We start from the raw sequence: 13,734 nt of genomic DNA on the forward strand, positions 1-13,734 counted from the left end.
TGTTACGCAACCCTGCATAAGTGGAAGAAGGTGGATCGATCTGCAGTGTGTATTTGAATTTGAATTTTGTTTTCATTTGATTTTTGCACCGCTGTGCTAAAGGTGAAATGTGGGTTCTTGGCAATGAATGTGATGACCATCAAATTTTCATTGTGGTCAGCAATCATCTTGTTTTCGCTTCCGTGTGACGATTTTGAATGTTTGTTTTAACCGATAGATTCAGCTAGTTTGATTTAAAAAAACAAAACAAAAAACAACAATAACAAAAAAGTGAAAACAAAGACACACATTCTGATGCTGAGAGATTCCTTCATTTACTAGGAAATGCTTTTTGACGTGACAATTTGATTATCGATAATAAGTGATCGTTAGGGAGGTAAAGGAGACTTGATAGTTCACCCAAACATACAAAGACACCACTCAGGGTTGATTTGGGTTCATTGAGTCGTCATGATTGTTGAACTCCACGGTGACAGAAAACAGGACGGGAAGGGAGCTGATTAGTGGCCCACCTCCATGATGCAGACATATGGTAGCTCGTCGTCGCACTCCCTAGTTTGCCAACCTCCACCTGTAAGAATTGAATGTTGCAGTTAAAAAGCGACATATTCTTGGCAAACTTGAATCACTGATTTTACTTACCTGGTAAAACAGCCTCTACACAGTCCCCATTGGCGCTATTAGGCTCATTGGTGAGAAAGTTGGTGAAATCCTCAAGTGAGCCATCAGTCCAAATGAAGTCATCTTCCTGGAAGACAAAGTGAGATGGCAGTGGGTTAAGCAGAACCACGCCCCTGAAATGTTCAGTACGCGGTCAAAAATGTTGGGGTTGGCGGGAATTTTTAGGGTCGGTTGGGAAATCGGAAGCACAAACTTTAAATTTTAAAGTTGTCGGGTCTTTCAATTTGTGTAAGGACATTTCTGAAATGTTATTTCACATTTCAGCTAAACATAAGACTGATCAATTTTTGTTTTACCTCAAGTGTGTCAAACAATCCGATCCAGATTTCCGTGGCATCATTTTCATCGGCTGCAGCCACTTGCACCACAACTGCATTTTCCAGGTCACTGTGGATGGAGACCAAATTCCCACCAAGAATCTGGCAGACACGCTGATGGGGGGGGGGGGGGGGGGGAATAAAAGTCAACAAGTTGATTTGACAGGTTCAGATCAGCCAGACAGCAAGAAAGATATTTGGACTCAACAGACGGTTGGATCACTCGCTGGAGTGCCAGTAAACTAGTTTGAAACTCAATCCCGACTATTGTCTTCCATACCTCCGCATCTGCAAAGTCCCTCACTTCGTCTTGGTAGATGTAACAGTAGCTGTCCAACTGAGTCCAATCCTTAGGACAGTTAAACGCTGCAATAGCAATCATTTTGGATTTCAAAAGCATAGGAGGAATGTCAAGGATATCTGGTGGATCTTTCTTTGAAAAAACTCCTCATTTGAAAAAATATCAGGGAGACAGCTACCAACCTTTACGAATCTTCGTGGGGAAAGACCACTTTCAAAAAAAAAGAAAGAAAAACACTTTGTCAAAATAACACCAATAAAGACACTTAAACAATTAAAAACAAATAAAAAATCTGCAAGCGAGATTTTGACTTACAACGCCGGTCAACAGTCCACTGACCCCGCAGAGCAGGAAGAAAGCGCGCAGAGCAAATGCCATCTGCGCAAACCATGAAAAAATACTTCACATTTCTGACAATAAATACTCACACGCTGCTTTCATCTGATCCTGTGAAATGAAAAATGCAATGACCGTTGAAAGAGTGGCAAAAGTCGTAAAGTTACCTTTGCAGTCGTGAGGTTCGATGCCGAGGACGGCGGCGATGACTCCTTTTATACGTTGGGTTGGCGGACTTTTTTGGTGCTGAATCACGTCATTGTGGTATGAAGCATCCGCCTAAACTCGACAATTAACCAACCAGGAAATCACCTAACTGCGAAGAAAACTGCTTCTACCGGTCTGTCTTTGCCAAAAGCTTCACCCCCCCCCCCCCCCCAACACACACACACACGAATCCAACCCGAATTGAAAGTATAACATACAAATAATCGGTCCTGAGTTGGGTCCCCGGTGGACTGTATCTCTCTGGTCCAAAATCTGCTTGGCAAGAGACGACAGCAGAAACAAAGGTTCTTTGTTTTTCTTGCTTTTGTTTGGTTAAGTGCCCAATTATGGGATTTGTTGCGATGCGTCACGTAACATTGACAAGATGTTGACAATGGTCCCGACAAATCCATCTTCAGAGTTTGCAAGCGGTGACCGATGACCAGGTTTGTGCAGCGGCGTCAGAACATGTTTCCGTATGGCACAAAAAGACACACTCAGGTATAACTTTGCTGTTTTTTTTTTTTTTACTCAAGTATTTTATCTATGTGGGTTCCGTACAAATGTTTCGAGTGATTTTGCGTTCACCTTCATGCTTGCAAAAGTGACTGACAGACAGACTACGGCCTGCTGTCTTACACACAACGCCACTGTAACCCCAACTGACTAATGTACCCCACCGCATGACCCGGAATCAGAATCAGCTTTGTTGGCCAAGTGTGTTTTTACACACGAGGAATTTTTCCTCCGGCAGTCGGTGCTTCCCTAGTCCGACGTTCAGGACAAAGAACAACAAAGCGACGAGAACAAAGAACAAGAGACATTTCTGTTTCTAGGAAGTATTCCTGACGAGAGTAAAATCCATTTAGAACAGGTAAGAGTTGAGCGTGTCAACGTCCCACGTTGTGTTTCCCGTTATAGTGCAATGACAATTGTGCAAAGGGAGCAGTTTAAAGTGACGAATCGTGCGATAGTCTACAAAATATACTACTAGTGTTCTAACAATGGCACAAGGCAGAAAAACAGTAGGTTCGCTGATCAAGAATCGAATGACTTAATTGCCAGAGGGAAAAACTGTTCGAATGACTGCTACTTTTAACTTTCATTGATCTGTAGCACTTTCCCGACGGAAGGAGCTGGAAGCGCTGGTGGCCAGAATGTGGAGGATCCAAAAGGATCCTGCCTGCTGTGGACCGAGTTCGCGTTGCGTGTAAGTCCTCGATAGTAGGTAGCGTGGTGCCGACAGTCTGTTCAGTGGTTTTGATAGTCGATTGCAGTCGGAGTTTGTTCTTTTTTGTGGCGGCTCCAAACCAGACTGTGATGGAGGTACACAGAACTGACTGGATGACCGTTGTGTAGAACTGTCTCAGCAGCTCTTGTGACAGGCCGTGCTTCCTCAGAAGCCGCAAGAAGTCCATCCGTAGCTGGACTTTTTTGAGGATGGAGTTGATGTTCGTCTCCCACTTCAGGTCCTCTGATACTGTAATTCCCAAGAACTTGAAGGTCTTGACGGTAGACACGAGACAGTTGGACAGCGTCAGGGGCAGCTGTGGTGAAGGATGCCTGCTGAAATCCACAATCACCTCTACAGTCTTTCGAGTGTTCAAGGCCACGTTGTGTTGACTGCACCAAAGCTCCACTCTCACCACCTCCTGTCGATACGCAGATTCGTCGACGTCTTTGATGAGGCCGATGACCGTGGTGTCATCTGCGAAGTTCAGGAGTTTGACAGTTGGATGCAGTGCAGTCGTTCGTGTAGAGCGAGAAGACCAGAAGGAAGAGGACACAACCTTGGGGTGCCCCTGTGATGATAGTGCGCGTGGATGAGGTGGTGTCCCCAAGCCTCACCTGCTGCGTCCTGCCATTCAGGAAGCTGTAGATCCACCGGGAGATGGCAAGCGAGACGCTGAGCTGGAGAAGTTTGGAGGAGAGGAGTTCGGAGATGATGGTGTTAAACTCGGAGCTGAAGTCCACGAACAGGATCCTCGCATAGGTACCCACGCTGTCAAGATGTTCAAGGAGGAAGTGGAGGCCCATGTTGACGGCATCAACCGCAGACCTGTTAGCTCGATAGACAAACTGCGGTGGGTCCAGCTGAGGACTTGTGATGGTCTTGAGGTGGTCCAGCACAAGGCGTTCAAAGGACTTCATGACCACAGATGTCAAGGGAAGAGGCCTGCCGTCATTAAAACCTGAGACTGGTGCTTTTTTGGGGACTGGTATGATGGGGGAGCGTTTGAACTACGTTGGTACTTCACACAGTTGTAGAGACCTGTTGAAGATCTTTGTGAAGACGGGAGCAAGTTGGTCTGCGCAGACTTTGAGGCAGGATGTGGACATACGGTCTGGGCCCGGCGCTCTGTTGATCTTTTGTTGTTTGAAGATCTGTCTAACGTTGGCTTTCATGGATGTTAAATGGTGCAGTGGAAGGTGGTACGGCTTGTGGTGCGGCATGGTGTGGAAGTGTCCTTTCCAAATCTGCAGTAAAAGTCATTTAGGTTGTCGGCTAGCCCGCTCTTGTTTTCTACCGGGAGAGAACGTCGCTTGTAATTAGCGAGCGATTGGAATCCGTGTCAAACTGATTTGGAAGTCCTGAGCGCCCAGATGTTTTTCCAGTTTAGCTGCATGTTCCCTCTTTCTTTAGTCCGCTGGTTTCTATCCTTTAAGATCCTTGATTACTTTCCTGAGGTGGGTCCCCAGTGACTGACTGATCAAGACCAGTGTTGCCTCTCATTTTTGCATTTTTCTGAGCAAACACGCTAAGCCCGTGAGCAACATCAGACGTGTGCACTGCGGTCAGATTAGTGGCATCCATTGAAGTCCATCCATCCATCTATCTACGCAATCTCCACACAGGCGGGTCCAGGATTGAACCCGGGACTTCAGAAGTGCGAGGCTAACGCTTTCCAGCTGAAAACCAACTTGGCTTCAGAGCAAAAAGCTCTACCTTGATGGCAGTCCCGGAGCTGGCGGAAGACTTTCCCACACATGGAGAGTGCTTATTATTCCATAGTATGCAGAGTACAAATCAAGTACATTGTATTTGCATATTGCTACACAACGGTATTTGGCTTTGGGCAAAAGGGAGCGTACACCATAAAGCTGGTCGCCAACCAATTACAGGGCACATAGAAACAGACGAGCATTCACTGCACACGCACGGGAAGGCTGGATTTGAACCCGGGTCCTCAGAACTGTGAGGCGGTGTACAAAACTCTGCCACTCAGAAGCTGTCTGACTTTTTTTTAAGTCATTTCAGAGGAACAGGTGTATTAAATCCATCCGTCCATCCCTCCCTCCCTCCCTCCATCCATCCATCTACCGCTTTCCCTATTCGGGTCACGGAGGAAGTAGCTTCAGAAGGGATACCCAGACTTCCCTTTCCTCAGCCTACTTTTTCCAGCTCTTCCAGAGGGATCCTAAGGCCTTCCCAGACCAGCAAAGAGACACAGTCTCTCCAACGTGTCCCGGGTTGTCCCCGGTGTCTCTTCCTGTATCTAGTCAGAACTTCAACACCTCACGCAGCAGTTCGGGCTCTTTCCCTGCCCAAGAAGTGACATTCCACGTCCCAATTAAGATCTAGTTTCTGTAGCCGGGGATCGGATTGCCAAGATCCCCGCCTCTGTCTACCGCCCAGCTCACACTGCACCCGACCCCGACGGCCCCCTCTCGCAGGAAGGAGGACCCATGTTACCGTTTTTGGGCTGTGCCCGGCCAAGCAGCACCCCCCCCCCTCCTCCCCAATGGGTGCAGGTGTATTAAATATCTGTTTAAAACAAAATTGATCCCCAAAAAATTACACAAATGAGGTATACACGTTTTGGTTTGTTTTTTTAACTTGAAATGACCAACATTCAGAAATACACGTTTTGAATTGGATTCATCGAGTGCATCTACACCTGACTCTTTGTTTTAATGCATACCTACAAGTTAGAACCACATTTGAAAAAACAAACAAAAAAAAAGAAAAAAACAATAACCAAATAAATGCATCTGTGCCCTGCCAATGGCCGGGCGACCAGCCCAGAGTGTAGCCCGCCTTTTGGCCAAAGTCGACTGGGTCGGACTCCAGCGGCCCCGGGACCTCGGGACCCCTGGACCAGGTTGGCGCCGTCGAAAGAAAAATGAATGAAAAATGAATTGAACAATGGGGTCAGGCCCTGCCCAGTGACAAACAAACCCGCTCCAATAATTAGAAGATAATTAAACTGGATGAGTTGCATACCGACCAAAGGAGCCGTGTTGGCGTCACTGCAACAGGTCGCGTTCCATTCTTTCGTCTTGGCACAAAAAAAAAACTTTGGGAAACTTTGTGAGTGGATGAGATGAAACTCCCAGAGTGTCATCAATGACTTTGTTCTATTGTTGAGAATTCCACCCCTGCCCCGATTTATTTGGCCAAACCTTGACGCTGACGACACGCAACAGCACACCCAAGCTTTTACGTGATTACGCACACAAACATAAAATTCAACAATAATAAAATAATAGCGACAATGATTTTGCACAACAATACGTACTTGGCGCTGCTCTGCACACACACACACATAAAACAAACAAACAACAAAAAAATTGGACGCTCCCTAATGCAATGTAGTTTGGTCGGTCGCAGTATGCAAATCATCCAGTTTATAATTGGCAGTTTCATAATAAGTGCTTGTCAGATTTCCCAGAATTCCATTTTAAGCCTCTGTTGTAATCTTCTGCATTACATTCCCACTAAAACTAAAAAAAAAGTTTTAGCCATCTAAATTGACGTAATTTTAGTCAAATAAATTTCCCAACACTCGAGTCAATGACATCGACAGTAAAATTAGTTCACAAGTTATGAGCTAGAAAGATAGCCTTTGATGTCATCATACACGTATGACGAGATTCCTTTTAGCCTCCATCAATTCATCCATTTTCTTAGCCGCTGATCCTCACGAGGGTCGCGGGAGTGCCGGAGCCCGTCCCGGCCGTCATCGGGCTTCGGGTACACCGTGAACTGGTTGCCAGCCAATCGCAGGCCACGTGGAGACAGACAACAGCCGCACTCACAATCACACCTAGGGGCAATTTTGAGCATCCAATTAATGTTGCGTGTTTTTGGGTTGTGGCAGGAAACCGGAGTGCCCGGAGGAAACCCACGCAGACACGGGGAGGATATGCAAAGTCCACACAGGCGGGGCCGGGATTTGGAACCCCCGATCCTCAGAACTGTGAGGCCAACGCGCTACAGCTGCGCCACCAGGTGTAAACTACTTAGAATAAGAGTCTCGGGGGCTTCGTTATTTGGTTATTTAAAAAAAAGTAAATAAATCTGCAGGAGTTTCAATTTCCAGTTTTTAACTTTCTCATCGAGATGTATTGTCTGAACGTGTGACGCTTTTCAGAAATGAAAAAAAAAAAAAATCAAAATAAAAGTTAAAAAAAAACTTCACCCTGCACTTCCCCCCATTTGCTTGGGGCTATGGTAGGTGATTGCCATTATCTCTCCCCCCCCCCCCCCCCCCCGACTTCCTCGATCCCCTTACGGTCCAATACATTTATTTACGTCATTTGGTTTAGCGCAAATCTCGCCTTGCTGCATTACACAAGGACCGGAAAAAAAAAAAAAAAAGATTGACACTCGCTCAAACAACAAAGAACACGATGTATGGCATGTTTGTCCTGTCTTAAAAAAAAAAAATCCAATTTAATTAGCGGTCTCAAAGGTTTTAAAGTGTCAATTTGTCAGCTGTGCCCTGTTCCCAGGGTTTATTTTTTTATTTCTAACTTTGGTTATATCCTTCAACAATAAATTCGGTAAACTGTACCCATATTGCAAGAAAAGTTGTCGTCACCTAAATTGTTGTACTTTTGCCCCACTAAATTCCCTAACGTTTGGCATTTCAACTTCCATCCGTCCATCCATTTTCTTGGCCGCTTATCCTCACAAGGGTCGCGGGGAGTGCCGCAGCCTCTCCCAGCTGTCAACGGGCAGCAGGCGGGGTACGCCATGCACTGGTTGCCAGCCAATCGCAGGGCAGATGGAGACAAACAATCGCACTCACAATCACACCTCGGGGCAATTTAAAGTGCCCAATAAATGTGGGGGAGAACATGAACCCCGGTCCTCAAAACTGTGAGGCCAACACGCCAGCCTAGATATTATTCAGGAATTTATCATTTGCGTGTCGTAAAGTATTTCACTAAGGTTTTACATCTGTGTTGCAATTCTGGGTTCGCATATTTATAACATCGAAATATGTATATAGCGCGTGAAGGGAGAGCGCACGTTCCCATGACTTTTATACACCGTGACACCTCCTTCGCACGATATATGGCTGCAAGCGTTGCGCCGAGGGCCATCGGTCATTCATTTGACCCAAGGTGAGACTTTCGAACGACAACCTTTGGCGGTTTTCAGCACATTCCCTTTTTCCGGTCAGCCGGGAAACCGGGGAGCGTAATTTTCCAAACCGAACGGTGCCCCGAGAACCGAAACGTTAGTGAACGGATTCTGAGGTGCAGCGTAAAAGGCAGTGGGGAAAAAAAAAGGTTCTGAGCGGAGAGGACAAAAGAAACGAGAATAATCCACTGACAGTAATTAACATCATTCAACTGGATCAGCTGCATGCCGACAGAAGGAGCATCGTTGTCTTCGCTGGAAGCGGATTTGGTTTCAATGAATGGATCCTCTTCTCTCCGACCTGATGGAAGATTGATAATGACGGGCGTGTCGCGCATTACGAAGGGAAAGTCCCGAAGCGTCACTGTAATTAGTCAACTTGTTGGTCAGGATTTGCTTCCTTGGATGATTTATTGGACCAAACCTTGATGATCTCTTTTTGTCTTTTGTTTTCGCCTGTCCGGTTGAACTGCACGGTCATGCAATGCAATTTTTGTTTGATGCCAGAAGAATCGTTTTCTTTCTTTCCCTTCTCTTTCTTTCAATCACAAAGAATATACGAAGGGTTCGGGATATAACAGATGTATCTGCTTCTTGCGTCTGAACGCTTCATATCTAAAGAATTCAATGTTTTTTTTAAACAATATATTTATTCGATTTTTCATATATAATTTTACAGAAACAACACAACACAATAACAGTAAAACAAAAAGAGAAAAAAACAGTATGCACAGACATAATAGTGTTGAAAAAAAGGGAAAAAAAAAGCACACAAATCACAAATAATTCACATTTTTTTCAAAAACTCTTTGTAATAATATAAGTATATATAATATACGCGAGTCTTTCCAGTGCAACACAAGATGCCATTTCCAACATCCATACTTTTATTGGAGGAACGTCCACTTTTTTTTTTCCAAAATAATGCAATTGTTTTCATGGCCTGCAGGAGACCAAAGTGCATAAGCGTGGCCTTCTTTTTATGAACAGCAAAATCCTTGGGATATATATATACCTAAGATACTCAATTCCAACTATTATAGAAATTGTCTGAACAATAGATTTCCAATAATCTCTGATTTACCAACAATCCCATAAACAATGATGTGAAGTACCCTGGTCAGGGGTCCAACTGATGAAGTTTAACAGGAGTCACATAAGTCCTCATCAGCCATTTGTATTGTAATAGCCTCATTTTAGTATTTATTGTTTGTTTTTGTGCTTTAAGGCATGCATGTTCCCAATCAATGACTTCAATATTTTCTTTAATATCTAGTTTCCATGCCTCCAAGCAAGTAATCAATGTTAATTTGATTAATGAACTTTTTCCAAAGATGCACCACGAGGTACCAGGTGCTCTATTTTGGTGACCCGCTCAAAATCGAGCGCCGTGCTCGGGCGCGCCAGACCCGCCGCTTTATACCAGCGGTTTCCAAACTGGAGGGCGCGGCCCCCGGGGTTGCGCGATTGCGACCGCGAACCCAGCTTTATACAACAATTCAAAAGGATTCAGTGTCCCCCGTTGACATATTTTTGAACGAAACACAACGGGTCCAGCACACGTCCGCGGTTGCACCGCGATCACATTTAGCAAAATCAGATTACACCACAGCAGAACTGGAGGTGGCCGAAATGAAGATGTTCAGGTTCTCGCTCGGAGTGAGCAGGTCAGATAAGGTTAGAAGTAAGCTCATCAGAGGGAGAGCCAAAGTCGGACGTTTCGGAGACAAGGTTAGAGAGTTCCTGAGGCAAGAGAGCGAGTGTGTTGGTCGAAGAGTGCTGAGGATGGAGCTCCCAGACAAAAGAGCGAGAGAGAGGAAGACCAAAGGAAAGCTCGATGGATGTCGTGAGGGAAAACATGAGGAGAGTGGGTGCTAACGCCAGAAGATGCACGAGATGGGTTTAGACGGAAAAAGGTGACACGCTGTGGCGACCCCCAACGGAACGGAAAGAGGAAGGCGGAGAAGAGTAGACCACGGCGGTCGACCTCGTCCGGCCAGACGGGGCCCGAGCAGCCGTTAAGTTTTGAAACCGCCCCATCGCCGGGCATCACAAAAGGTCCACCCGCCTCGCTGCATTCTGCCAAAATCTCTCCAGCGAGCCTTACGCTTGCCCCAAAATCGCGCCATGTCATTGTTTGTGCTCTGGCTCACGTTGGGCAGTCTACAAAAATAGATGGCGAGTTGTTGCTTTGCGTGTCTTCGACATGAACAACAACAACAGAGTGATGTGTTGACAGGCGCTCATTTTCTCGTAATTACACAATCAAACAAAAGATTCGACGCGATGAATGACACCTGTTTGATTAGTACGCGAGAAAAGTATGCCGTGTCTTGCTCGCAGTGTTCATTTCGACAGCACTCCAATTATGCCGAGCCGTCATCTTCTTCATCATATTCTCTCTCGCTCTCTATTCGCGGTTCGTATCATATCTCATTCGCGAATTTACGCCTCTATATGATATTACACGCGTTTTATAAGAGTTCGTGCAAATGAAACCCCGCTCAAGTGAATCGTGAATTTTGTGCTGGAAAGTGGCTTTCAATATTTCACATGTCAATTATTTTGGCTCGAGCTGAACCCCTAAAAAAAAAATTCAAGGTGTCGTGTGTAAACGGCACAAGGATTAGCAGCACCAGGAAACATTTACTGTGCACCGACGAAATGCCGTCAGTATCGCCTTCAGTAGTCGAGACTTTTCTTTCTATTCACCACGAGCAAATTCCGAGTCACGCTACTTCCACGTTGGGTAATTACTCAACAATTACCGGCAATTAAATGCATCAGTTCAACAACGTGAGGGCAAAGTGAATTGTTTCAGTATTTACTGTTTCCTCCTCATTTTTTGACGATATTAATATCACTAACGTGTTTCAAAGTCAACTTTAGATGAGACGCCAGCACGTCGTTAAAAAAGGGGGAAAAACTTCATCACCGGTTTTTATTTCGTGTGGGGTTTTTTTTTTTTTTTCAATTTACTTGAAAAATAAATGACTGAATAAGAATCGGTTTGTTGCCATTGTCAGGAAAAGGCACAGTCACTCCGAGGAATAGTTCTCAGTCCAATGGTGCGACGTGGTACAAGTAAAAATAATCAAAATTCAAAGAAGGAAAAGAAACAAAGTGCAATAAGCAAAAAAAAAAAAAAAAAAGCGTGACAAACAGCAACAGGTGTAAGGTTTGAAGTTTTAACGGGTGATGCCGGATTATTTTGCGTTCGTGTGTCTGGCGGTCACGTGGGGGAAGCCGTTCACGTGGCCAGAGGTTCTGGTCCGGATAGACTGCGGCCGGGTTGCGTCCAGGTTGAGCCGGTGATTGGGTCCCACTTGAAATCCCGCGTGAAGATGGTGCCTGGGCAGTGGGAGAGGTCTGTGAGGGTTAGGGGGTACCGATGATCTCTTGTTTGTGTTCTGGGAGTTTTTGTGGTTGGGCCAGGGACGCATGCCTGTCCAGATCACATCGACCCAGACCCAATACGTCTTCCTCTGGGACTGAATATGTTGTATTTGGTATGAAAGTTGCATGTCGTCCCGGGTGATCTCGCAGTTTCCGGAGATTTAATCAGTTTGTAACACGAGTCGCAAACTGGCCCTTTTCCATCCAGTCCTTTAAGGCGACTAAAGACAATTTGTCAGAGCCGAATTTTGTAATCAACACCTATGGCGGACTAAAATCCCCTCAAGCTTTTTCAGGTCTTTTGGCAACAACGAGCCTTTGTGGAAAGTATTTGGTTTCATCTGATTGGTCAAGGCTCTTGTTTCTACAAGTACAGTGGGTTTAACTTGTACATACATAATTCACGTCACATTAGTACCCCATGTCACGACCCATCGATGCGGGAGAGGACCCAAAAGCAGGACTCCGGAGACGCAGAGGCAGTTTGCGAAAAGCGTTTACTCGTTCCAAGGTCGGCGATCGGGCACAAAGTCAACCGGAGCAGCGGTAACCAGGACGTCAGGCGTAGAAGGGAGGTCAGCGGGCAAGCAGGGATCGGTACACCGCAGATCAGTCGGAGAGAGCAGCAGTCTCAAGGGCGTCAAGCTTATGGGGTTGGTCGGAGGACAGGCGGATGTCGGTACGCAAGGGTTCAGGATCAGGAAACGAGGAAGTGTGGGAACGAGGCATGGATGGCAACGATCTGGCAAAGACAGACCGTCCGCTGGCTCCTATATATACTAGGGTTAATTATCAACGATGAGGCGCAGGTGTGCGCCTCCTAATCAACGCAGGTGTGTAGGGGACCTGCAGGCAGGACCATGACACCACATATCGTTACTTGGGTTAGAATTGAATGTGATAAATGTATGTGTAAGTATTTCAAGCGAGAAGAAGTTGTGTTTAATGTCTAGAACAAATATTTCCTTGTGTTGCTACTAGATCAAAAATTGTACGCGTTTTGCGCATGTCTTGCTGTCAATGCTTAATGCCGCTTTGTGCACTTAACCATACGGGGACGTTCATCGCCAAAGGACCGATACTGTGAAGGGGTTTTGAAATCACTTTTCAATATTTCCATTGATACTTTCCACTCCTTTTCCACAGCAATGTATTTTTGTTGTCGTAAATGTACTGCATTCGAAGCGGACGGTGTGCATCTCCATTCATCCATTCTACCGCTTTTCCGGGTCAGGTGACGGGGGAAGTAGTTTCAGCAGGGATACCCAGACTTCCCTTTCCCGAGCCACTTCTCCCGGCTATTCCGGAGGGATTCCAAGGTGTTCCCAAGCCAGCCGAGAGACATAGTCTCTCCGGCGTGTCCTGGGTCGTCCCCGGGGTCTCTTTCCGGTGGGGATTTCCCGGAACACCTCACCAGGAATCCGAATCAGATGCCCCAGCCACCTCATCTGGCTCCTCTCAATGCGGAGGAGCGGTCGCCGGACGCCGAGCCCCTCCGGGATGACCGAGCTTCTCACCCCTATCTCTGAGGGAGAGCCCGGACACCCTGCGGAGGAAACTCATTTCGGCCGCTTGTGTCCGGGATCTTGTTCTTTCGGTCAGGACCCCCACGGAACGTAGAATGACTGGTAAATGGAGAGCTTCGCATTTCGACTTAGCTCCCTCTTTAACGCAACGGGCCGATACGAAGTCCGAGTGGGGGATGAGATCCCGCCCCAATTGGAGGAGTTCACGTATCTTGGAGTCTTGTTCACGAGTGAGGGGATGGATTTCATTTGTACATATTCTTAAACTACTGACGCATCATTGCAATATTAAGACATAAATTCAGTTACCATAGCGTGCGAGAGATGTGCAAGGATGAAGATATATCCTCCCCCACCTCACATAAAAAAAAAAAATTACATGTTCAGTCCTTTCACACGCGGCATTTTCCCCGGGTTGATTTTTCCATCCCGAACCTGTTTGGCAAAGTAATAAAGGTCCTTTGTTTTATAGGTTTTTTTTTAAAATTTTCATTTTTCTATTGACACATCTTGTTCACGTGCCAATTGTGGGACGTGTCAATTGGCAGCGACACGGAACATTTAACATTCCGAGAGTGCCTAACCAACATATAAAAG

General features: G+C 46.0%; 1 protein-coding gene across 1 annotated transcript; it reads right to left on the bottom strand.

The window, feature by feature from the left end:
• Window positions 1-289: 289 nt before the first annotated feature.
• On the bottom strand, window positions 290-1,891 carry LOC133502302 (ladderlectin-like). The gene is made up of 7 exons (XM_061822952.1): window positions 1,803-1,891; window positions 1,615-1,677; window positions 1,482-1,509; window positions 1,279-1,364; window positions 978-1,112; window positions 643-748; window positions 290-571 (listed from the first exon to the last, which is right to left on the bottom strand). Exons 2-7 carry the CDS (start codon window positions 1,675-1,677, stop codon window positions 501-503), a joined length of 489 nt encoding a protein of 162 aa, XP_061678936.1. The 5' UTR covers window positions 1,803-1,891; the 3' UTR covers window positions 290-500.
• Window positions 1,892-13,734: the final 11,843 nt, after the last annotated feature.

This window comes from Syngnathoides biaculeatus, chromosome 6, assembly GCF_019802595.1.
Source record: "Syngnathoides biaculeatus isolate LvHL_M chromosome 6, ASM1980259v1, whole genome shotgun sequence".
Classification (NCBI taxonomy): Eukaryota; Metazoa; Chordata; class Actinopteri; order Syngnathiformes; family Syngnathidae; genus Syngnathoides; species Syngnathoides biaculeatus.

Excerpts from the sequence above, each read along its gene's own strand:
- LOC133502302 (XM_061822952.1), bottom strand. The coding sequence starts at position 1,677 with ATGGCATTTGCTCTGCGCGCTTTCTTCCTGCTCTGCGGGGTCAGTGGA. Across the intron at positions 1,113-1,278 it reads GGGACTTTGCAGATGCGGAG|CGTGTCTGCCAGATTCTTGG; the intron begins GTATGGAAGACA and ends CCCCCCCATCAG. Across the intron at positions 572-642 it reads TGTAGAGGCTGTTTTACCAG|GTGGAGGTTGGCAAACTAGG; the intron begins GTAAGTAAAATC and ends CAATTCTTACAG.